The sequence below is a fragment of the Chiloscyllium punctatum genome, chromosome 8 (assembly GCF_047496795.1).
Source record: "Chiloscyllium punctatum isolate Juve2018m chromosome 8, sChiPun1.3, whole genome shotgun sequence".
Classification (NCBI taxonomy): domain Eukaryota; kingdom Metazoa; phylum Chordata; class Chondrichthyes; order Orectolobiformes; family Hemiscylliidae; genus Chiloscyllium; species Chiloscyllium punctatum.
Genome location: NC_092746.1, coordinates 89842995 through 89860599, shown reverse-complemented (window position 1 = coordinate 89860599; position 17605 = coordinate 89842995). Strand labels below are relative to the sequence as shown.

At 39.2% G+C, this 17605-nt stretch overlaps 1 protein-coding gene across 8 annotated transcripts in view; it reads left to right on the top strand.

Moving 5' to 3' along the window:
- Positions 1 to 17605, top strand: part of mpp7a (MAGUK p55 scaffold protein 7a) — a 431085-nt gene that overhangs the window by 321206 nt on the left and 92274 nt on the right. For all 8 annotated transcript variants that reach the window (XM_072576030.1, XM_072576036.1, XM_072576032.1 and 5 more), the window contains 2 exons: positions 13611 to 13807; positions 14282 to 14346. In XM_072576030.1, coding sequence (XP_072432131.1) covers positions 13611 to 13807; positions 14282 to 14346 — 262 coding nt within the window. The remainder of the gene's footprint in view (positions 1 to 13610; positions 13808 to 14281; positions 14347 to 17605) is intronic.

Below are 17605 nucleotides of genomic sequence, written 5' to 3'. Positions count from 1 at the left end.
CATGAATGCTTAGGGGGTTCAGAGAACGGCTGGGAAGATGTCACTCTGCTTGAATGAGGTGGGTGTATTTTGAAACTGGGCACTGAGTTTTGGTTTGTGGGGGCAGGGGTGAGAGCATTTTCTGTGACTCTTTTTGAGCAGTAGTGTCTGGGAGAAGTTTGTGCTGTCTTGGGGTGGAAATGTTGTTTGCTCAGCCTGGATATCAGATGGGCAAATGAATAGTGATGAGGATGTTGGAGAAAGCTGACATTACTGCAACTTAGATTAGGCTTGTCTTTTGAACTGAAACTTAAAGTAATTCCACACAACTCTGGAGAGAAATGTTCATTCTGTATATTCGCTTTTTAAGGGAATGCACTGTAATTTAAGGCTGGAAGCTGTACAATAGACAGCTGATATATCCATTCTTCCTCATTGTGAATTGGCCTGGTGAGAAAAGTACTGTCAGAGAGGATGCTTAACCACTGCAGGGCAAAGTAACAGTCTGCAATTCTCTAAAATATTGAAGGATTCCTGCTGATAGAAGGATCAAAAGGGGATTCCTGATTATTCTCCTCAACCTGCTATGATGAGACTTCATTGCACAAAACACAGCTGTGTAATCCTGACAGAAGCTTTTAAGAATGACCCAATCTGTGTGCCAGGTTATGTTAGTGTATTGGCTCATTGCTTCTTTTACCCTAATGATTAGTTAGACATGTAATGAGCGCACACTTGAAAGTGAGATCACCCCAAAATATTAAGCTATCAGATGGGTAGCAACACATTTATTTAACGATTGCAAGGTCAGGGACTGCAAAGATAGCAAGATCCACATGCTCTTGTATTAAGGAAATGCGATGGCCTTGTGGTGTTATCGCTGGACTATTAATCCAGAGACCCAGATAACATTCTGGGGCCTGGGATCGAATCTTGCCATGACAAATGATGGAATTTGAATTCAATAAATATCTGGAATTGAAAATCTTTTGATCATAATCCATTGACGATTGTCGGAAAAATTCATTTGGTTCACTAATGTCCATTAGGGAAAGAAACTGTCATCCTTGCCTATGGACTCCAGACCCACAGCAATGTGGTTGACTCTTAACTGCTTTCTGGCTAATTCGGGATGGGCAATAAATACTGACATGTGGTTGAAGATAGCCTCCAACGCACCTCATTCATGTCGCGCTCCTCTGCCCTCCAACCCCACCCCTCCAACCGCAACAAGGACAGAACCCCCCGGTCCTCACCTTCTACCCCACCAACCTTCGCATTAACCGCATCATCCGCCGACATTTCCGCCACCTCCAAATGGACCCCACCACCAGGGATATATTCCGCTCCCCATCCCTATCCGCTTTCCACAAAGATCATTCCCTCTGTGACCACCTGGTCAAGTCCACGTCCCCCACCAACCCACCCTCCGTCCCGGAACCTTCCCCTGTCACTGCAGGAAATGCAAAACTCGCGCCCACACCTCCCCCCTCACCACCATCCAAGGCCCCAAAGGAGCCTTCCACATCCATCAAAGATTCACCTGCACTTCCACACACAATACTTGTTGTATCTGCTGCTCCCGATGCAGTCTCCTCTACATTGGGGAAGACCGGACACCTTCTCGCAGAGGCCTTCAGCAAACATCTCTGGGACACGTGCACCGATCAACCTCTCCGCCCCTTGGCCCAACATTTCAACTCCCCCTCCCACTCTGCCAAGGGCATGCAGGTCTTGGGCCCTCCTTCACTGCCCCTCCTCCACTGCCCCTCCCTCACCACCGGACGCCTGGAGGAAGAACACCTCATCTTCTGCCTCGGGACCCTTCAACCCCATGGCATTAATGTGGACTTTCACCAGTTTCCTTATTTCCTTCCCCCCATATTATCCCAGTTCCAACCTCCCAGCTCAGCACCGTCCTCCTGACCTGTCCCACCTGTCAATCTTCCTTCCAACCTATCCACTCCACCCTCCTCTCTGACCTATCACCTTCACCCCCACTTCCATCCACTTATTGCACCCTCAGCTACATTCTCCCCAGCCCCACCCCCTCCCATTTATCTCTCCATCCCAAGGCTCCCAGCCTCATTCCTGATGAAGGGTTTTTGCACAAAACATGAATTTTCCTGCTCGGATGCTGTCTGACCTGCTGTGCTTTTCCAGCACTACTCTAATCTTAACTGTGATCTCCAGCATCTGCAGTACCCACTTCTGCCCAATAAATGCTACTTAGCCAGCAACACCCTCATCCCATGAATGAATAAAGAAAAAAAAATAAGGGGCTGCTTTCCAGATTACTGAATCTTAAACTATTAAACAATATCTGAATCCAGCTCATTCATCCTGGAGTTGGATTTCAAATGGCCTATCTCTAACCTCTCAGCTTCAGTGATGGTCTCTCTGGTTGGTCTCTCTGGTCAAGGTGCTGATCATTATTCTCAGGATATTGTTCTCAATCCCCCATTTTGTCAGCATGCCACAATGATGCATGGCACTGTTTCTGGCAGAAACAGCAAGGCTCCATCAGGGTGATCCTGGCATCAAAATTTTAAAATGGTCTGTAATCCTGGTAGAAGCATGAGCAGGAGAAAGAGAGGACTGCAAATGCTGGAGATCAGAGTTGAGACTGTGGTGCTGGAAAACAACACCAAGCAGCATCTGAAGAGTAGGAGAATCAATGTTTCAGGCATAAACCCTTCATTAGGAAGCATGCGCAGTATGGTATCTGGTTCTGTGCCTGTCTGAGGGGATTAGAAAAGCGGCAGTGGCATATTTGGAGAACTATTGTCTCCCAGCAGTCATCCCTTTCTCACCTGTGGACTTTGGAAGGAGGCAGTCACCTCGAGTTCTTTCGTAAGTATGAATCATGGTCAATGGATATCTGGTGTAGCCTTCCAAAATTTTGAATTGATTGTCATATATAATTTAAACATTTAAGGAATGGAAACCTTTTCTGTTAGTAAATTTGACAGGTTGGTGATATAGTGCTCTGAGGCCAATGTGTGTGCATTTGACAGTACCCTGCACTTGGGTAGAAGTCAGCAATTGTGGTGCATTCCAGTGCTTGGGCTACTTGACTCTTCTCATCATGGGGGAAGGATATGAGAAACTGTGATATGGAGAAAATAGCATCAGTTAGATTTCAGATGCATTGAGTATTGGGAGGTGTTACACAAATCTCCAGTTGAAACCGCCAGCATAAAACGTCAGGATAGTTGTGAGATTGGCCACCAGGATGGGATTGCTATTCAGACCTTCTAAGCATAAGTCATGCTCCAGCAGATGACAGAGGGCATCCTTAATTGGCATTGGTACTGTCTTTCATTGTGTCGAAGAACATGACAGCGAGCATGTTGATGTGGGGTATTATCATTTTTCTCCATCTCCTTGGTGGATCTTCCCTGCTAAAGGTTGCCATCTTTTTGAATTCAGTAAAGCTGTAAAGGGCACTGACTTGATACTAATAAAGCCAAATTATGCAAAATGTTAAAACCAGTTGGGTGCTTTAAATAGGGTTAGAGTCACATTGCTCACTTGCAGCTTCCTCACTAAAGGTCTCCCTGTGGGCTCCAGTCATGGAGAAACATTTGTCAGAAATCACAAATATTCAAGTATTTGCACAATTTCACTGCACTTCACTGTTGTTTGAGGTTAACGGCTTTTAAAACCAGACACGCATTTGCTGCTATGGCGATGTTCATGTGATATAAATGGTTCTTTTCAGTCCCAGAGGGCAATTTAATGTGACCTCAATAGCTCATATGACAGATTAGATTAATAATGGGAAAATGTAATGAAATAATTGTTTGACAGTCACTACCTTGGAGATCCACCATCAGTATGTTTGAGATGGTGATGAAGGTTGAGGAATTGTCAAATCATTTAGCTCAGATATTGTTTTCCTTGTCCGAAATACAAAATTGAATGGAGCTTTCATTAATAATGGCTTTATGAAGTGCATTTAATTCTTTGAGCAATAAATATTACAATTATTTTTACAGGGAAGAAAGAATTATGAGTATGAAATAATTGTTGTAGTTATTTGATTAATAGACTCAGATTAGCATTTGAATCTTAGTTTAAATATTAAGCTATTTCAATTTTCAAGTGGACTATTGAAATTGGAAAGTGAATAAGCAGGGTAGCTGCAACTTGGCACATTGGTGTTACATTAATTTAGAGCTTGGGGAAGACAGAGGAAAAGGCTGATTTTCATTCTTGGTATGGTCAGGTACAACAGAATGCTAACTGTCTGGATTTTTTCCATCATATTTATTCTTATCTGATTGATTAACCAAGAAGAATCCTTGGCAAATGTTTACGACAAGCAATTGGAAAAATTCAGAAACAAAATGTCATCTTTCTGCCCTATCACGGTCTTGATTCCAACGTCAGGAGAATGCTTTTACTATGATATAATCTTTTCCATCCCAACTGGCTATCCTTAGTGTCTCTAAGTAAGGTACTGTGTTCAAAATCAGTTTTGACATTTTATAATTCTTGCTCTCAATTATATTAAAATTTAGACTCTTGCAGCCAGTTATGATAATTACAATAACTGGCCATGTTAGGTTGGGCTGTACTATATTTGGGAGAAGAGACATCTGACAGAGTATTTGAAGATTCTTCAATTGAATTGTTGTTGTTGTCTGGAGCTTTTCTTTTGATGGATAAAATAAGGAAGTCAAGCTCTGAAAGATAAAATTGAAGTAGTGGAGACCTCACAATATACTCTGGAATTTTTAAAAGTAAAATAGTTCACTAAGCAATGTGTAAGCTCTTACACAAAGAAAATGCAACATATTGTTACGAATAACTTAATTCTGTACTGCTCTCATTTGTAAGTGTATAAATTACAAAAGCTTTTTATTGGCAAACTCAGACTGCTCTTTAAGTAATTGCATTTTAGAGTAACTTGTACATCTTAAACAAAGCATAAAATACAGTTGTACAGTGAGCTCTCTTAACTCGGGTATCAGTCATGCCTGTTCACAATTAACAAGTAGCTGGTTTTGATTTGAGCAGTAGCATTTGATGATATGTCAAGAATAAGGTTGCATTGTGTTGAAAGGTTTGGACCATTCTTGTGTTTGCACCAGAAATCCGGTTTAACACTCAGCAATGTTTTTGCTAATACTTGTCTCCCTAATGCATATCAAATAATTTGTGTTCTGACAAGCATAGCTAAGAATTGTTACTGTTCTAATTAGTTGCTTTCATATTGAGTTAAATAGTTGTAGGAGCTGATGTTGTCTAAGTTTAGAAAACGTCAATATGAGCAATCCATCAATAAGCTTTCTAAAACAACTAAACTTTTATGGTTGCATTAAAATGGTCATTTTTATTCATTATATACAAACATGTTTTAAAATACTTCCTGCAACTGTAATAATTAATACACTAAAACATCACTTTAATACTACTCTCTGTGAGGAACACTATCTACAGAATTTCATGGAATAGGACTTGGTCTGTGCTGCTCCATTTCTGCACAGCAGGTGAAAAGGTGATTCACTTTCCATTAAACATTACTGAAAAATTGTGTATTTGTACTATGGAAATAACTGGAATGCATTAACATGGGCAGTATTGTGTTTAGTCTGTGAATCTTGCCAGCATTCGCGTCGAATTTTGCTTCAAACTTTGTAACGTTGGCAATGTTACGTTATGTTTTGCAGGATACCTATAATCAGTCAACACTTTTGAAAAAAACCATATCAACTTTATTTTGTCTAAGGAAATGCATCTATAAATTGACAGCTACAAACTGCTGTTTATGGTTATATTAGCGCACACTTATCAGTCGTCACACTGGTCAAGAAATGTTGAAATGTCTGCATAGTATATTGCCTAAATACCGTTAAACCTGCTCTAAGTGAATATTACAATTAAAAGCAATGACATGCAGATGTGGATGTAAAATATTATTTGGATAATATTAGGATTGCTAAATCTGTAGTTGCACCATCCTATATTGTTCACTTTTTAAAATCAAGCAGAGAACAAATTGTGTTTAAATACCATCTTTTACAACCTTGTTGAACAGTTCTAAAATGTTCTAATATAGTTAAGTAATTGGATCTATTTAATGGGATTGTTTGAGATGTAAATATTCTGTTCTAATCTATGAGAACTGCCCCTGCTCTTTGTCCCATGGATCTTTTATGGCCCTAGCATATGTGTCTTTAGCTTAGCTTATTGTCCTAAAAACAGCACCTCAGGCAACACAATGCTTCCTCACTACTGCAGTGGTGTGTACAACATGTTTTGAATCATGTTATTGTAAGGTGTTTATGTTAGAAAATTTATTAGTGCCAGGCTGCTCGGCTGTTGATGAAACCATATCCATTCTAAAAGGATTTTCAATGAAACATTTTGAGTAAGTTCATTCGTTGTTTGTTTAAAACTGTTTTGTGACTCAGTTGCATTTCTGTCTATCTAACGATAATGAGAGAGTCAAATGCAGTGATTTCTCCTTCTCCCAAATCATTTATCTGACTTCCACCCCAAAAAAACAATCTGTTTGCATAATACCCGTCAGTAACTTCATCCAAAGGCCGGGTGTTGGTCTTCATATGTATGGTGAAGGCACCCAACTTTACTTTGCCACCACCTTACTGAATTCCTCTATTATTATTATTAAATCATCCAACTGCGTATCTGCTATTCAATATAGAATAATCAAAAGTTTTCTGCAGTAGAGCTGAGGATTAACAGATCACCCAAGGTTTCATTGAAAGCTATAATGAACTTGATGGGTCCAGTGGCCTACTTCTATGTCTAATGGTTCTCGCAATTTATTTGTTTCATTTAATAAATATATTCAGAAACTTTGCCTCCACAACCTTTTGTTGCAGATAATTCCTTAGGCATACCACCCACTGAGTGAAGAAACTTCATTGCATCTTGATCCAAAATGGCCTACTGTGTATCTTGAGACCATGACCTGAACTCTCCAACTCAGGGAACAATCATCCCTTCATCCAGTCTGCCCAGCCTGTCACGCTTTTATATATTTCAATGAGATCTCCTCTCATTCTTCTAAACCCCAGTCAATACAGGCCTAGTCAACCTAGTTTCCCCTCAGACAGCAAATTTAACATTTCCAGGAATCAGTCTGGTAAACCTTTGCTGCACTCACCTGTGGCAAGTATATCTTTTCCAATTCATTTTAACTAAAGGTCCAACACAAGCTTAATCCAGTTATTCCAGCATAAAGCATGAAACACTTGCTCTACTATTTGGTATCACAAAATTCCACATGTACCTATTCAATAAACAATTCGGTTTGGAAACTGATCAAAAATTGTTGGGAAATGAATTGGCACACATTACTAATAACTGCACAGGTACAAATTCAACATCTGTGACAAACCTGGTTCCAAAATGGTTACTTTGGACACACTGAGCCATTTACCAAATCTAAATAAGAATTCAGAAATTTCTGAATTTGCAATTCAACAATGTGATATCAAGTTGGAAAATATCCTAAAAGGTCAATTTGAGAGTGGTAATCAGTCTGTTTTGTACATGGGAAGCGATCCTATCTGACAACAGGCCATAATATACAGGCAGACCTTTAAGCACTGTGTGCCAAATGGAGCATAAGTCATGTGGTAGTCTCACCAAATTATCCCAAATCCAACAGTCTCAATCAGCAACCGACTCTCACCATTAAAGCACTTAGCATGAAGTGCAGGATGCCAAAACAGGGTCTTCATATTTCTGTGCTACTGCTAAGCATTATACCTGTAGATATGGGCTTACTATCAACTGCAGGAATTGTATTTAAAAGGCAAGTTAAGGCAACTCTGCTAATTCATGACCTGTCCAAATTCTCAGAAATGCAGACCAGAAGATGTAGAAACAAAAGTAGGCTGTTCAGACGAAGGATCTGTTTGACAAAGGGTCAGTTAGACTCAAAACGTCAGCTCTTTTCTCTCCTTACAGATGCTGCCAGACCTGCTGAGATTTTCCAGTATTTTCTCTTTAGGCTCTTCAGACCATTAGATCAGCTCCATGATTCAATGAAATCATGGCTGATTTGATAATTTGTAACTCTGTCATCTTGCCTTTTCTCTATACTACTTAATTCCCTTCCTGTTTAAAACTTTATCTCAGTTTCAAATAAAGTCAATGACCCAGACTAGACAGCTCCTTGCAGTAAAGAATTCCCCAGATTCTACCTTCTGAGAGAAGAAATTCCTCCTTATCTATGCCCTGGACAAATTTCTTAACAAATAAACAGGGTAGACTCAATACCATTTGTGACTGGCATGTTTAATCACGTGTCACGAGTAGAATAGAAGATAAAAGCCATACCTCCTAGCCAAGGAACCTGGTTATCTCCAAATATCCCAAGGTGTGTGATCACCTGACAAAATCGCAACAGCAATGCAGCAACACTGGACCGAAACCAAAGGCAACTTCGGAAACTGTACAGTGCTCCAAATTTGTGTTGAAAGTGTACAAGCACAAATACTCTCAGATGATAATGGTGTGATGAAGGAGCAGCGCTCCAAAAGCTCATGATTTTGAATAAACCTATTGGACTCTAGCCTGGTGTCATGTGACTTAAAGTCATAGAATCGTAGAGATGTACAGCATAGAAACAGACTCTACGGTCCTACTTGTCCATGCCAACCAGATATTCTAAATTAATCTTGTCCTATTTTCCAGCATTTGGCCTGCATCCCTCCAAACCCTTCCTGTTCATATACCCATCCAGATGACTTTTAAATGCTGTAATTGTATCAGCCTGCACCACTTCCTGTGGCAGCACACTCTGCATGAAAAGTTGCTCCTTGGGTCCCTTTTAAATCTTTCCCCTCTCACCCTAAAGACTTCTGAACTTGAAGTTTGAAAGACTCACACCATTATCCAATACTCTTTAATAATATGCAAGAGGCCAACACACGTACAAGGCAAGAACAATCACGTATGAAGTCCACATCACTGAAAGGTTATACTGTCATGAGATCTGGAAAGATTGTCAAACTCCTTTAAATTGTGCATACTCTTAGATTCTTAAACTCATAAATTTCACAGTTCTGTTTCTTTGTGAATCATTTACAGCTAACCAATCCCTGTATATTTTCACTGTTGGCATACTATCCATCTCATCTGTGCTCCTCATAATCTTATGAATTTCTATCAGGTCCTCTTTTAATTTACACTGCTCCATGAAACCACCTCCAGTTCGTGGATTCGTAGAGCATGGAGCTGGACTGTTTGGTTCAATTCTCACTTTTCCTATATATGTACCTTTCAATTGTCTTGTGTTTTGGGTTGGGGAAAACATTATGGCAATACTTAGGATATTCCTGGGCCACCAGTATCCAAAGTCTAACTAATTTATGGTCACTATCTCCAAAATCCTCCCCTCCGGATATACAGAGGAACTCAATTATCCGAATACCGATTATCCGAAGGAGATCTCCAGGTCTCAATGGAAACATTACATCAAAGACGTATTTCCAACAGTGATCGCGTCTTTTGTTTCCAGTGATTAAACAGGCACCATCTCCAAATAGGTAAAAACAATGACTGTAGATGCTGGAAACCAGATTCTGGATTAGTGGTGCTGGAAGAGCACAGCAGTTCAGGCAGCATCCAATGAGCTTTGAAATCGATGTTTCGGGCAAAAGCCCTTCATCAGGCATAAATGAAGGGCTTTTGCCCGAAACTTCGATTTCGAAGCTCCTTGGATGCTGCCTGAACTGCTGTGCTCTTCCAGCACCACTAATCCAGAACCATCTCCAAATAACTGCCCGTCCTTTCTCTTTACCCACACTTTCCCTGGAGTTCTACACAGGGGTGTACCCTAAACCCCCATTCCCCAGATAATCTCTCCAACATTGGCCTGTACAGGACAAAGGTGAAACTTGTCAAAAAGTTGGAGTTATAAATTCTGTGTGGGTGGGTGTGTGTACGTACTATTTGGAGACTTAGCACACTAAAGCAGCAGTAGCAGTCTTGTTGTTGGTGTCCAGTCCAGCTGTCCCGGAGAAGGGTTGGGGACATGGGCAACGGCCAGTGTTGGGAGCGGGGGAGTGGTATTGAATGGGGTTGGGGGCGGGGGGCAGTGTTGCATGAGGTTGGGGGGGTGGTATTGCATGGGGTTAGCGGGCGGGGTCTTGCGCACAGTGTTGTTGCGAGTTTCCTGAACAAGGAACAGACTTTAAAAACTCCTAGCCCCAGAGGAAATGCATTTAATCGATTATCTGAATAATCGATTATCCAAATAATCGATTATCCGAACGAAATAGTGCCTGCTCAGCATGTTCGGATAATCAAGGTTCCCCTGTACCTTCCACTTTCCCAGGCTCATTTCTGAATATTCGTCAAGACTGCTTCCTCCTTTGGTGGGCTTTCTATGTCCTGGCTTAAAAAAAATTCTCCTGAATGCAAGTTAAGAATTTTCCTGCCTCCCTATCTTGCGGACCAAAACTATCACAGTTAATATTTGGGTCGCTAAAATCCCTTATCAACACCACCTTATTATTCTTCTGCTTCTCTGAAACTTAATGACATATTTGACCTTCTACCTCTCCCCACTACCCACCCATCAGCTTGTTTACCACTTTTGTGTTATTTTATTTCTACCCATACGGCATCATTAAGTGATCCTTCCAAAAGATCATTCCTCTTCACTGGTAAAATTGATCAATATTGTGATCTTAGCACTCCTTCTATCCCCACAGTCCATCTTGTTTCAAAGCCCTTGCCCAGAACCAGAACGACACCGCAGATCCAGCAGCCATGAGGTCACTGAGCAGCAACATGCTAGATTAAGAATGCTGTGCAATTAAGTTGCTGTGCAACTTTAATTTGTTACTTGAATCTGATTTGTGATTTTCTAAACAAACGCTACTTGTCAATGCAGTGCAAGAGCTTAATTCTGTATTAAATAATACAATGCAAAAATATGCTGGGAAATTGAGGTGGCACTTCTTTTCTCTAATCCTTTTCCTTCTATCTTGGTTGAATTCAGTGTTAAACTTTTCTCTTACTTGAATAATGCACGGGATCATCACTGGTAAGCTCTGCATTTGTTGCCCATCCTTAGCTGTTTAGGAACATGGTAGTGTGCTACTTCCTTCTTGAATTGCTGCAAACCACATAGTGTAGTTACACCATTAATGTTTGAAAAGGAATTTCAGGATTTTGACCTAGCAACAAAATGAAAGAAGGACATTTCATGCATAATGATGAAACAGGAATAATGAAGAGCTTATGCTCAAAACATCGTCTCCCATTCCTCTACTAGTAGTTAGAAGTCAAAGATTATGGGGAAAGTGCAGGAAAGTGGATGTAAGAAATGTTAAATCAGCCATGATCCTACTGAATGATGGGACAGGTTCAAATGGCTGAATAGCCTACTCCTGTTCCTATTCTTTATGGTCTTCTAACAGCAAAAATTGTATGCTTCGTTCATTCTAAATTTATGTATTTACTTAAAATAAAAATTATTTCATCTAATCTTTATCAAATGCTCAGTGAACCCAATTCCTATCTCTTTTGATGTCTGGATATTTTCTGAGGAGTGTCATCCAGATTTTTTCAATATTCGGGCACATCACAACCTAGTTGAAAAACACATTGTATTTTACACTATTGGGAAAAAGTAATACCTTTGACCGGCCTTTTATTTTGCATCTGGGCTAGTTGGAGGGGATCCCAGATTACATGCTCCAGCGTCTAACTCACTCTGGCTCCAGTTGAGGAAAATTAATTGAGTGATAAGTCTAATGGCACTACATGAGTTACAGTTGTAAAAATGTATGTTTAAAATGATAAATGAGGTGCCAATCCTTTGTCTTGCCACCATCTTGAGTGTTGTAAGAGCTGCACTCATCCCGGCAAGTTCAGAGTTTTTCATCACACTCCTGACTTGTATTTATGGGGTATGCCTGATAGTGGACAGGATTTGGTAAGTCAGGAGTTGAAGCATTTGCCACATTATCCAAACTTCAAACCTGCTGTTATAGTCACAGAATTTGTGTGGTTGATACAGTTTGGTTTCTGGCCATTGGTCAGCCCCCAGCATGTTGATAATGGAAATTAAGTGATTATTGAATGTCGAAGGAGTTAGTTCGATTCTCTTTGATTGTGGATTGTCATTGATTGGCACTTGTATGACATGCCACTTAAATGCCCAAGCTTGAGACTTGTTCAGGTCTTGTTGTGTAAGAACGAAGAGTAACTCAGCATCTGAGGAACTTTGAAGAAGGATGAGTTCTGCAACAGAAATCTCCACTTTTCCCTATGTTGGATCTGTCACCAGAGTGAGTGTGGGAAGGCTATTCAATTGGAGAAGCATTGCTTCGGTCCATACCCGTCCTTAATTGTCTCGACATTGTTCTTCCAGCAGAATTTGTTAAAAAGTGTTCGGGAAAGGGAGCTGTGTTTACTTTTCCTGTCCTTGACTCGGGAATATTGATTTAGTTATTCTGGCCCTGTTAAAGATTCCTGAATGAGATCAGCTAACTCAGCACCCAGTGGGATCTGAGTCTTGGGACATTTTCAGTTTGTATCCATCAGCTATTCATTGATTAAGCTCATGATAAATTATGGGAATTATTTCAAGAATGTGTAAGAAATTGTATTATTCTTGGGTTTAATAAAATGCATTCAAATCAGTGACAGAATAAGTTCTTTTGAGTTTTGAGGTAAATCAATCTGGGAGCACCCATAATTGGGAGAAAAAAACTATATGATAGCAAAAAGTTGCTCCTGTTTCCAATGATCTCCAGTGAGCATGTGCAGGAAACAGGCTATTAACTGCACCACTGTCATATGCTTGAATGCCAATTTGATTGATTGCAGGACCCTGTTTATAAATTGTTTGGCACATGTCAGTGTAATCTTAAATTGGAATGTAGCCATTTTTGAATGATGTTTACATGTTTGAGGAGAATGGAAGCGTATAGTGAGTGAAAAAGGAACTAGAAAAATAGATTGATAGTACTAAATTGTTGAAGGACAATTGCTAATTCTCATATTCCTTTCTGACCATATTAGGCCATTGACAAACAATGATGTACACATTTGTTATACGCTGACTGTGAGCATTTTTATTGTTCTTTAGAATAATCATTGGCTTTCTGAATTAAGAGAATCAACCACAGCTAATGCATTTGGCAGTGCTTTCTTGAGCATGTAAAATGAAGATTAACTTTTCAAATACTGAGAATGGTTTATATCTTTATTCTCCTGAAACATTTCCTTTGCAGATTTTTTGAGTTATTAGTGGATGTGTGTCACTGAGAAGACCAGCATTTAATGCCTATTCCTAGTTGCCTTTAGACAGTGGTGGTGAACTGCTTTCCTGAACTTCTGCAGTTCATGTGGTCGTATGCATTCTTAAGACTGAGCTGTGAACATAGTTTATTTGCCCAGCTTTTAATAGATTTGTGATTTCTTTGACACTTGATTGTTGGGGGAACTGATGTGGTTATGGTAATATGAAATTATCTTTCTTCTTAACTGTTCCTTCTCAGTTAAGCTGCTTCATTCCAATTTGGAGTACATGCACAGTAATATCAGATACAAGTTACTTTTAGTGGATGAGATATGATAGCCATGTTAGATGTAAAATGAATAAATGTGACTTTTGTTTTCTTTGCCAGATGTTTGTCAGGACTTTATTTGATTATGACCCTAATGAGGATAAAGCAATTCCATGTAAAGAAGCTGGGCTCTCTTTCAAGAAGGGAGATATCCTTCAGATCGTCAGCCAGGATGATGCAACTTGGTGGCAAGCCAAACGCGAATGTGATGCCAATCTGAGAGCAGGACTAATTCCTTCAAAGCAGTTCCAGGAGAGGTAACCACCAAATACAAAGTATAACAATCTTCATGAGCAGACTTTGAGTAAAAATATATATTACAACTAGGTATTTTATAAACCTATGTTTTCTGATTTTATTAATCTGAAAGCAGACTCTTTGCGTAGATTATAAATAGCTAGAAAAGCTCAATGCCAAAATAGTTTGGATTTCCTCATATCGGGCTGAAGTAGTTGACAGTAAGTGATACCATCAGTGGCATTCTAGTTTGGAATAAGATGGTGGAAAACAGTTTAATGTGCAACACAGAGCTGAGATTTAACAGCTTTTTGGCTCCACTAACTAAAATTTGAAAGCTCAAGGATTTGTTTTGTCTACAGTAAAATGAAATGCATTGTTTTGCTTTGCAATATTTTACAAGATAAACTGATGCCATAACAATCTTTCTTAAGATTTTTGTGCCTCCATCAAGCTTTGTCCAGCATTAACTTTTTGTAATGACCACCTTGCAGGAGATTTGCACTTCGAAGGCCTATAGCATTTGTTCAGCCACAAAGGAATTCCAATCGACGATCATGTAAGTCAGTATATTCCGTAATTTTAAGAAAAAAATTGTGTTTTGCTGTAGTTCGTAAATGAAGAACCTCAGATTCCATCTAAGAACTTCACCCAGTTTTATTTCTCTTTTTCAAAAATGCAATTGCGTGTGTTGGAAATCTGAAATAAAAAGAGAAGTGATTGAAATACTCAGCAGGTCCAGCAGATCTCTTAAGAAAGAGTTAAAGTTTCATGTCAAAAGATTTTCATCAAGTTTGGTTCACCATTTCTGTATCATGCAACTTAGATGATATAGAATTTGGTCTTGGTATCGTGTTTGATGCTCCTGCTGGATTTGACAGAGGGATTATGTTTTAGTCAGGACGAAAATGTTGGGCAGTGGCTGTTCTGAGAATAATGAAGCTCCTCAACTGAGTCAAAAGCTTTTTCAAATGGTAGACAAAACTGAGAGTCATCCAATTTGAAGTTATTTACCCAACCAATCTCTCTTAGCTGTTTCTTCATTTGCAGTGTTTAGGAAAATCCTAAGTGTGTTCTTATTATAATTTTACATGATCTCACCAAGTGTGGTGCTGGAAAAGCACAGCAAGTCAGGCAGCATCTGAGGAGCAAGAGATGTTTCGAGCATAGGCCCTTCATCAGAAAGGGCTCATCTGTGTAGAGAGTTCTTAAGAAGGGTCACAGGATCTGAAACATTAGCTCTGATTTCTCTGCACGGATGCTGCCAGACCTGTTGAGTTTTTCCAGCAATTTCTGCTTTTGTTTCTGGTACTCAACACTATTGGTTAGAATATTCTTGCGTGACTTGAAGAATTAGGCAACTTGATTCCAACATGTTGTGTTGCCTTTGTATTTGGTTTTAAGGAGCTGGACTGCCATTTCTGAAGTATGCATTATCTATGAATGAATTAAAAACAGCTTTCTGTACCTTTGGCTGCACCAGACATCTTTGGCTATTGTTATAGCACTAGCCATGACTTGTAAACTGACATTGCAAGGTTCTCTACATCTTGGATAGCTTTAAGTATTTCTTTTTCATTTTGATTCAACTTTTGATTTGTGGAATTGAGACCACATGAACAGGAGGAAGTTTTTAACTGCATCCAAATGTTGTTCATTTGAACAAGATGTAACCTAGTTTAACTGGCAAGTTTTGTCTCTCAACTGGGGTACCACATTCAGTTGTATTTGAACTTGAACAAAGACAAAAGAAGGAATGCATTGTTAATGTCACCAATTTTGAAAAGGCTAAAAGTTTAAAAATAATCTAAACCATGTATTTGCAAGCAATTTTACCTTCTGCAGTAATGAACTTTATCAATAGTGACAACTTCTTGCAGAGATTTCTCTACATCAGCTTACCTAATGTACTTGAGTACTTTAAACCTACAAATAAAATAAAAATGAGTGGTTTTGTTGCACTTTGTATAAATCAAGTTGATAAAATTCAGGCTGTTAGTATAGAGTAAGAAATTAGTGTTCCAGAATTGTACACTTTTAATGACAGAATTTTTGAGCAAGGTGTTGTTTACAGGAACAGCTACAGTTATTAATAAAATATAAATGATGTAATTTTCTCCTTTTGATCTGTTCACACAGCCTAGAATGTAAAGAAAAACTCTGGTAACAAGATAATGTGATAGTCTTTCTGCTTTTGGGGGGCACACTGCAGAAAAAGTGCCCAAAATAAGCTTGAGATTTCATTGGGTTGCAAGTTCATGTTTACAATGGACTGTATTTGCGTAATCAGCTAATAAATGTCTTCCGTAATTGATAGAATGTAATTGTTTCTTTTCTTCAATTAAAATAAAATTACCCCTTGATTTTAATAATGGATACCTGGTGCAGTTTTAGGAACACAGATAAAATTGGGTTTGTGGATGTATCTAAGGATTTTGCCAAGAGTTCTTCAGACCATAAGATTTAGGAGCAGAATTAGGCCATTCAGCCCATCGAGTCTGCTCCACTAATATGTTTCTCAGCCTCATTCTCTTACCTTCTCCCTGTAACTTTTGATCCCCTTACAAATCAAGAACCTGTCCATCTCTGTCTTCAATGCACTGAATGGCTTAGCCTCCACAGCCTTCTCTCTCAATGAATTCCACAGATTAACCATCCTCTGACTCAAGAAATTCCTCCTCATGTTAATTCTAAAGCGTCATCCCTTCACTCTAAGGCTGTGCCCTTGGATCCTAGTCTCTCTTACTACTGGAAGCATCATGTACATGACCACTCTATCCAGGCCTCTCAGTATTCTGTAAGTTTAAATCAGATTGCCCACTCATTCTTCTTATCTCTATTGATTACAAACCCAGAGTCCTCAACTGCTCATATGACAAGCCCCTCACCTCCAGAATCACTCCTGTAAACCTGTTCTGGATCCATATGCTTACCACCTATTCTGTATGTCCCTGTGGTTCAATTAACAATACTCTTACCTCGAAATTGCGAGGCTCCAGATTACAAATCCAAAAAGCCAAGACCACTGAGATTCTGTCTTTGGGAAACAAGTGATGCCCTATCTTCTTGCTTGGTTGGATGCAAAAGATCCAAAAGATCATAGCTCATAAAGCAGTATAAAAAAAATCATGAAAAGCACAACCCCAAGTCGATTTGGACAGAACACATCTTGTTTAGAACTCCCCAATTTCTTGTGTTAGTTTGGCTCGGGCAGTCCAGATTGTAATGATACTACTAGCATGAAAGACCAGAAACTCTATCCCAATATTCAGATGGGAAACTTGAGATACTTATCCTAACACTAAACTTCTTTTTTTGAAGGAGAACCTTTTTTTTTGTGTGTAGTAAAGCTAATGCCTTGAGCTTTTAAAATGATAATATCAACTTGAAAACAACTTGTCTGGTTCATTAATGTATGTGAAGATAAAAGTTTTTTGCATTCCAAAGCATGCTTTGAATCTCAAAGTTTTTGATTTGATGTGTTGTAGAATGTGAATTATCAAAGACTGTTATTTTAAAAAATGGTATAGGAATCTCTTATCTGTTTTAAAAATTTGTAATTCAAGAATGTTGAATACTCTTAAGACAAAATGTTCTCTACAATCATTTTGTTTGTGTAGGTGGAGGTGTACACCAAAATGAAACAAGATTAGTATGCTCTTACATTGTTGATAGTTATAAAAAGGCAAAACCTCTTTTCTTTCTCCCCTCCCTTTTTGTTGGCTTTTCTAAGATGAGGAAACTCTTGAGAGTGGTAGGTGCTGCCTATTTTATTTTTTAAAAAATTACAGTAATTTTAATCATTTTACTTCTAACCA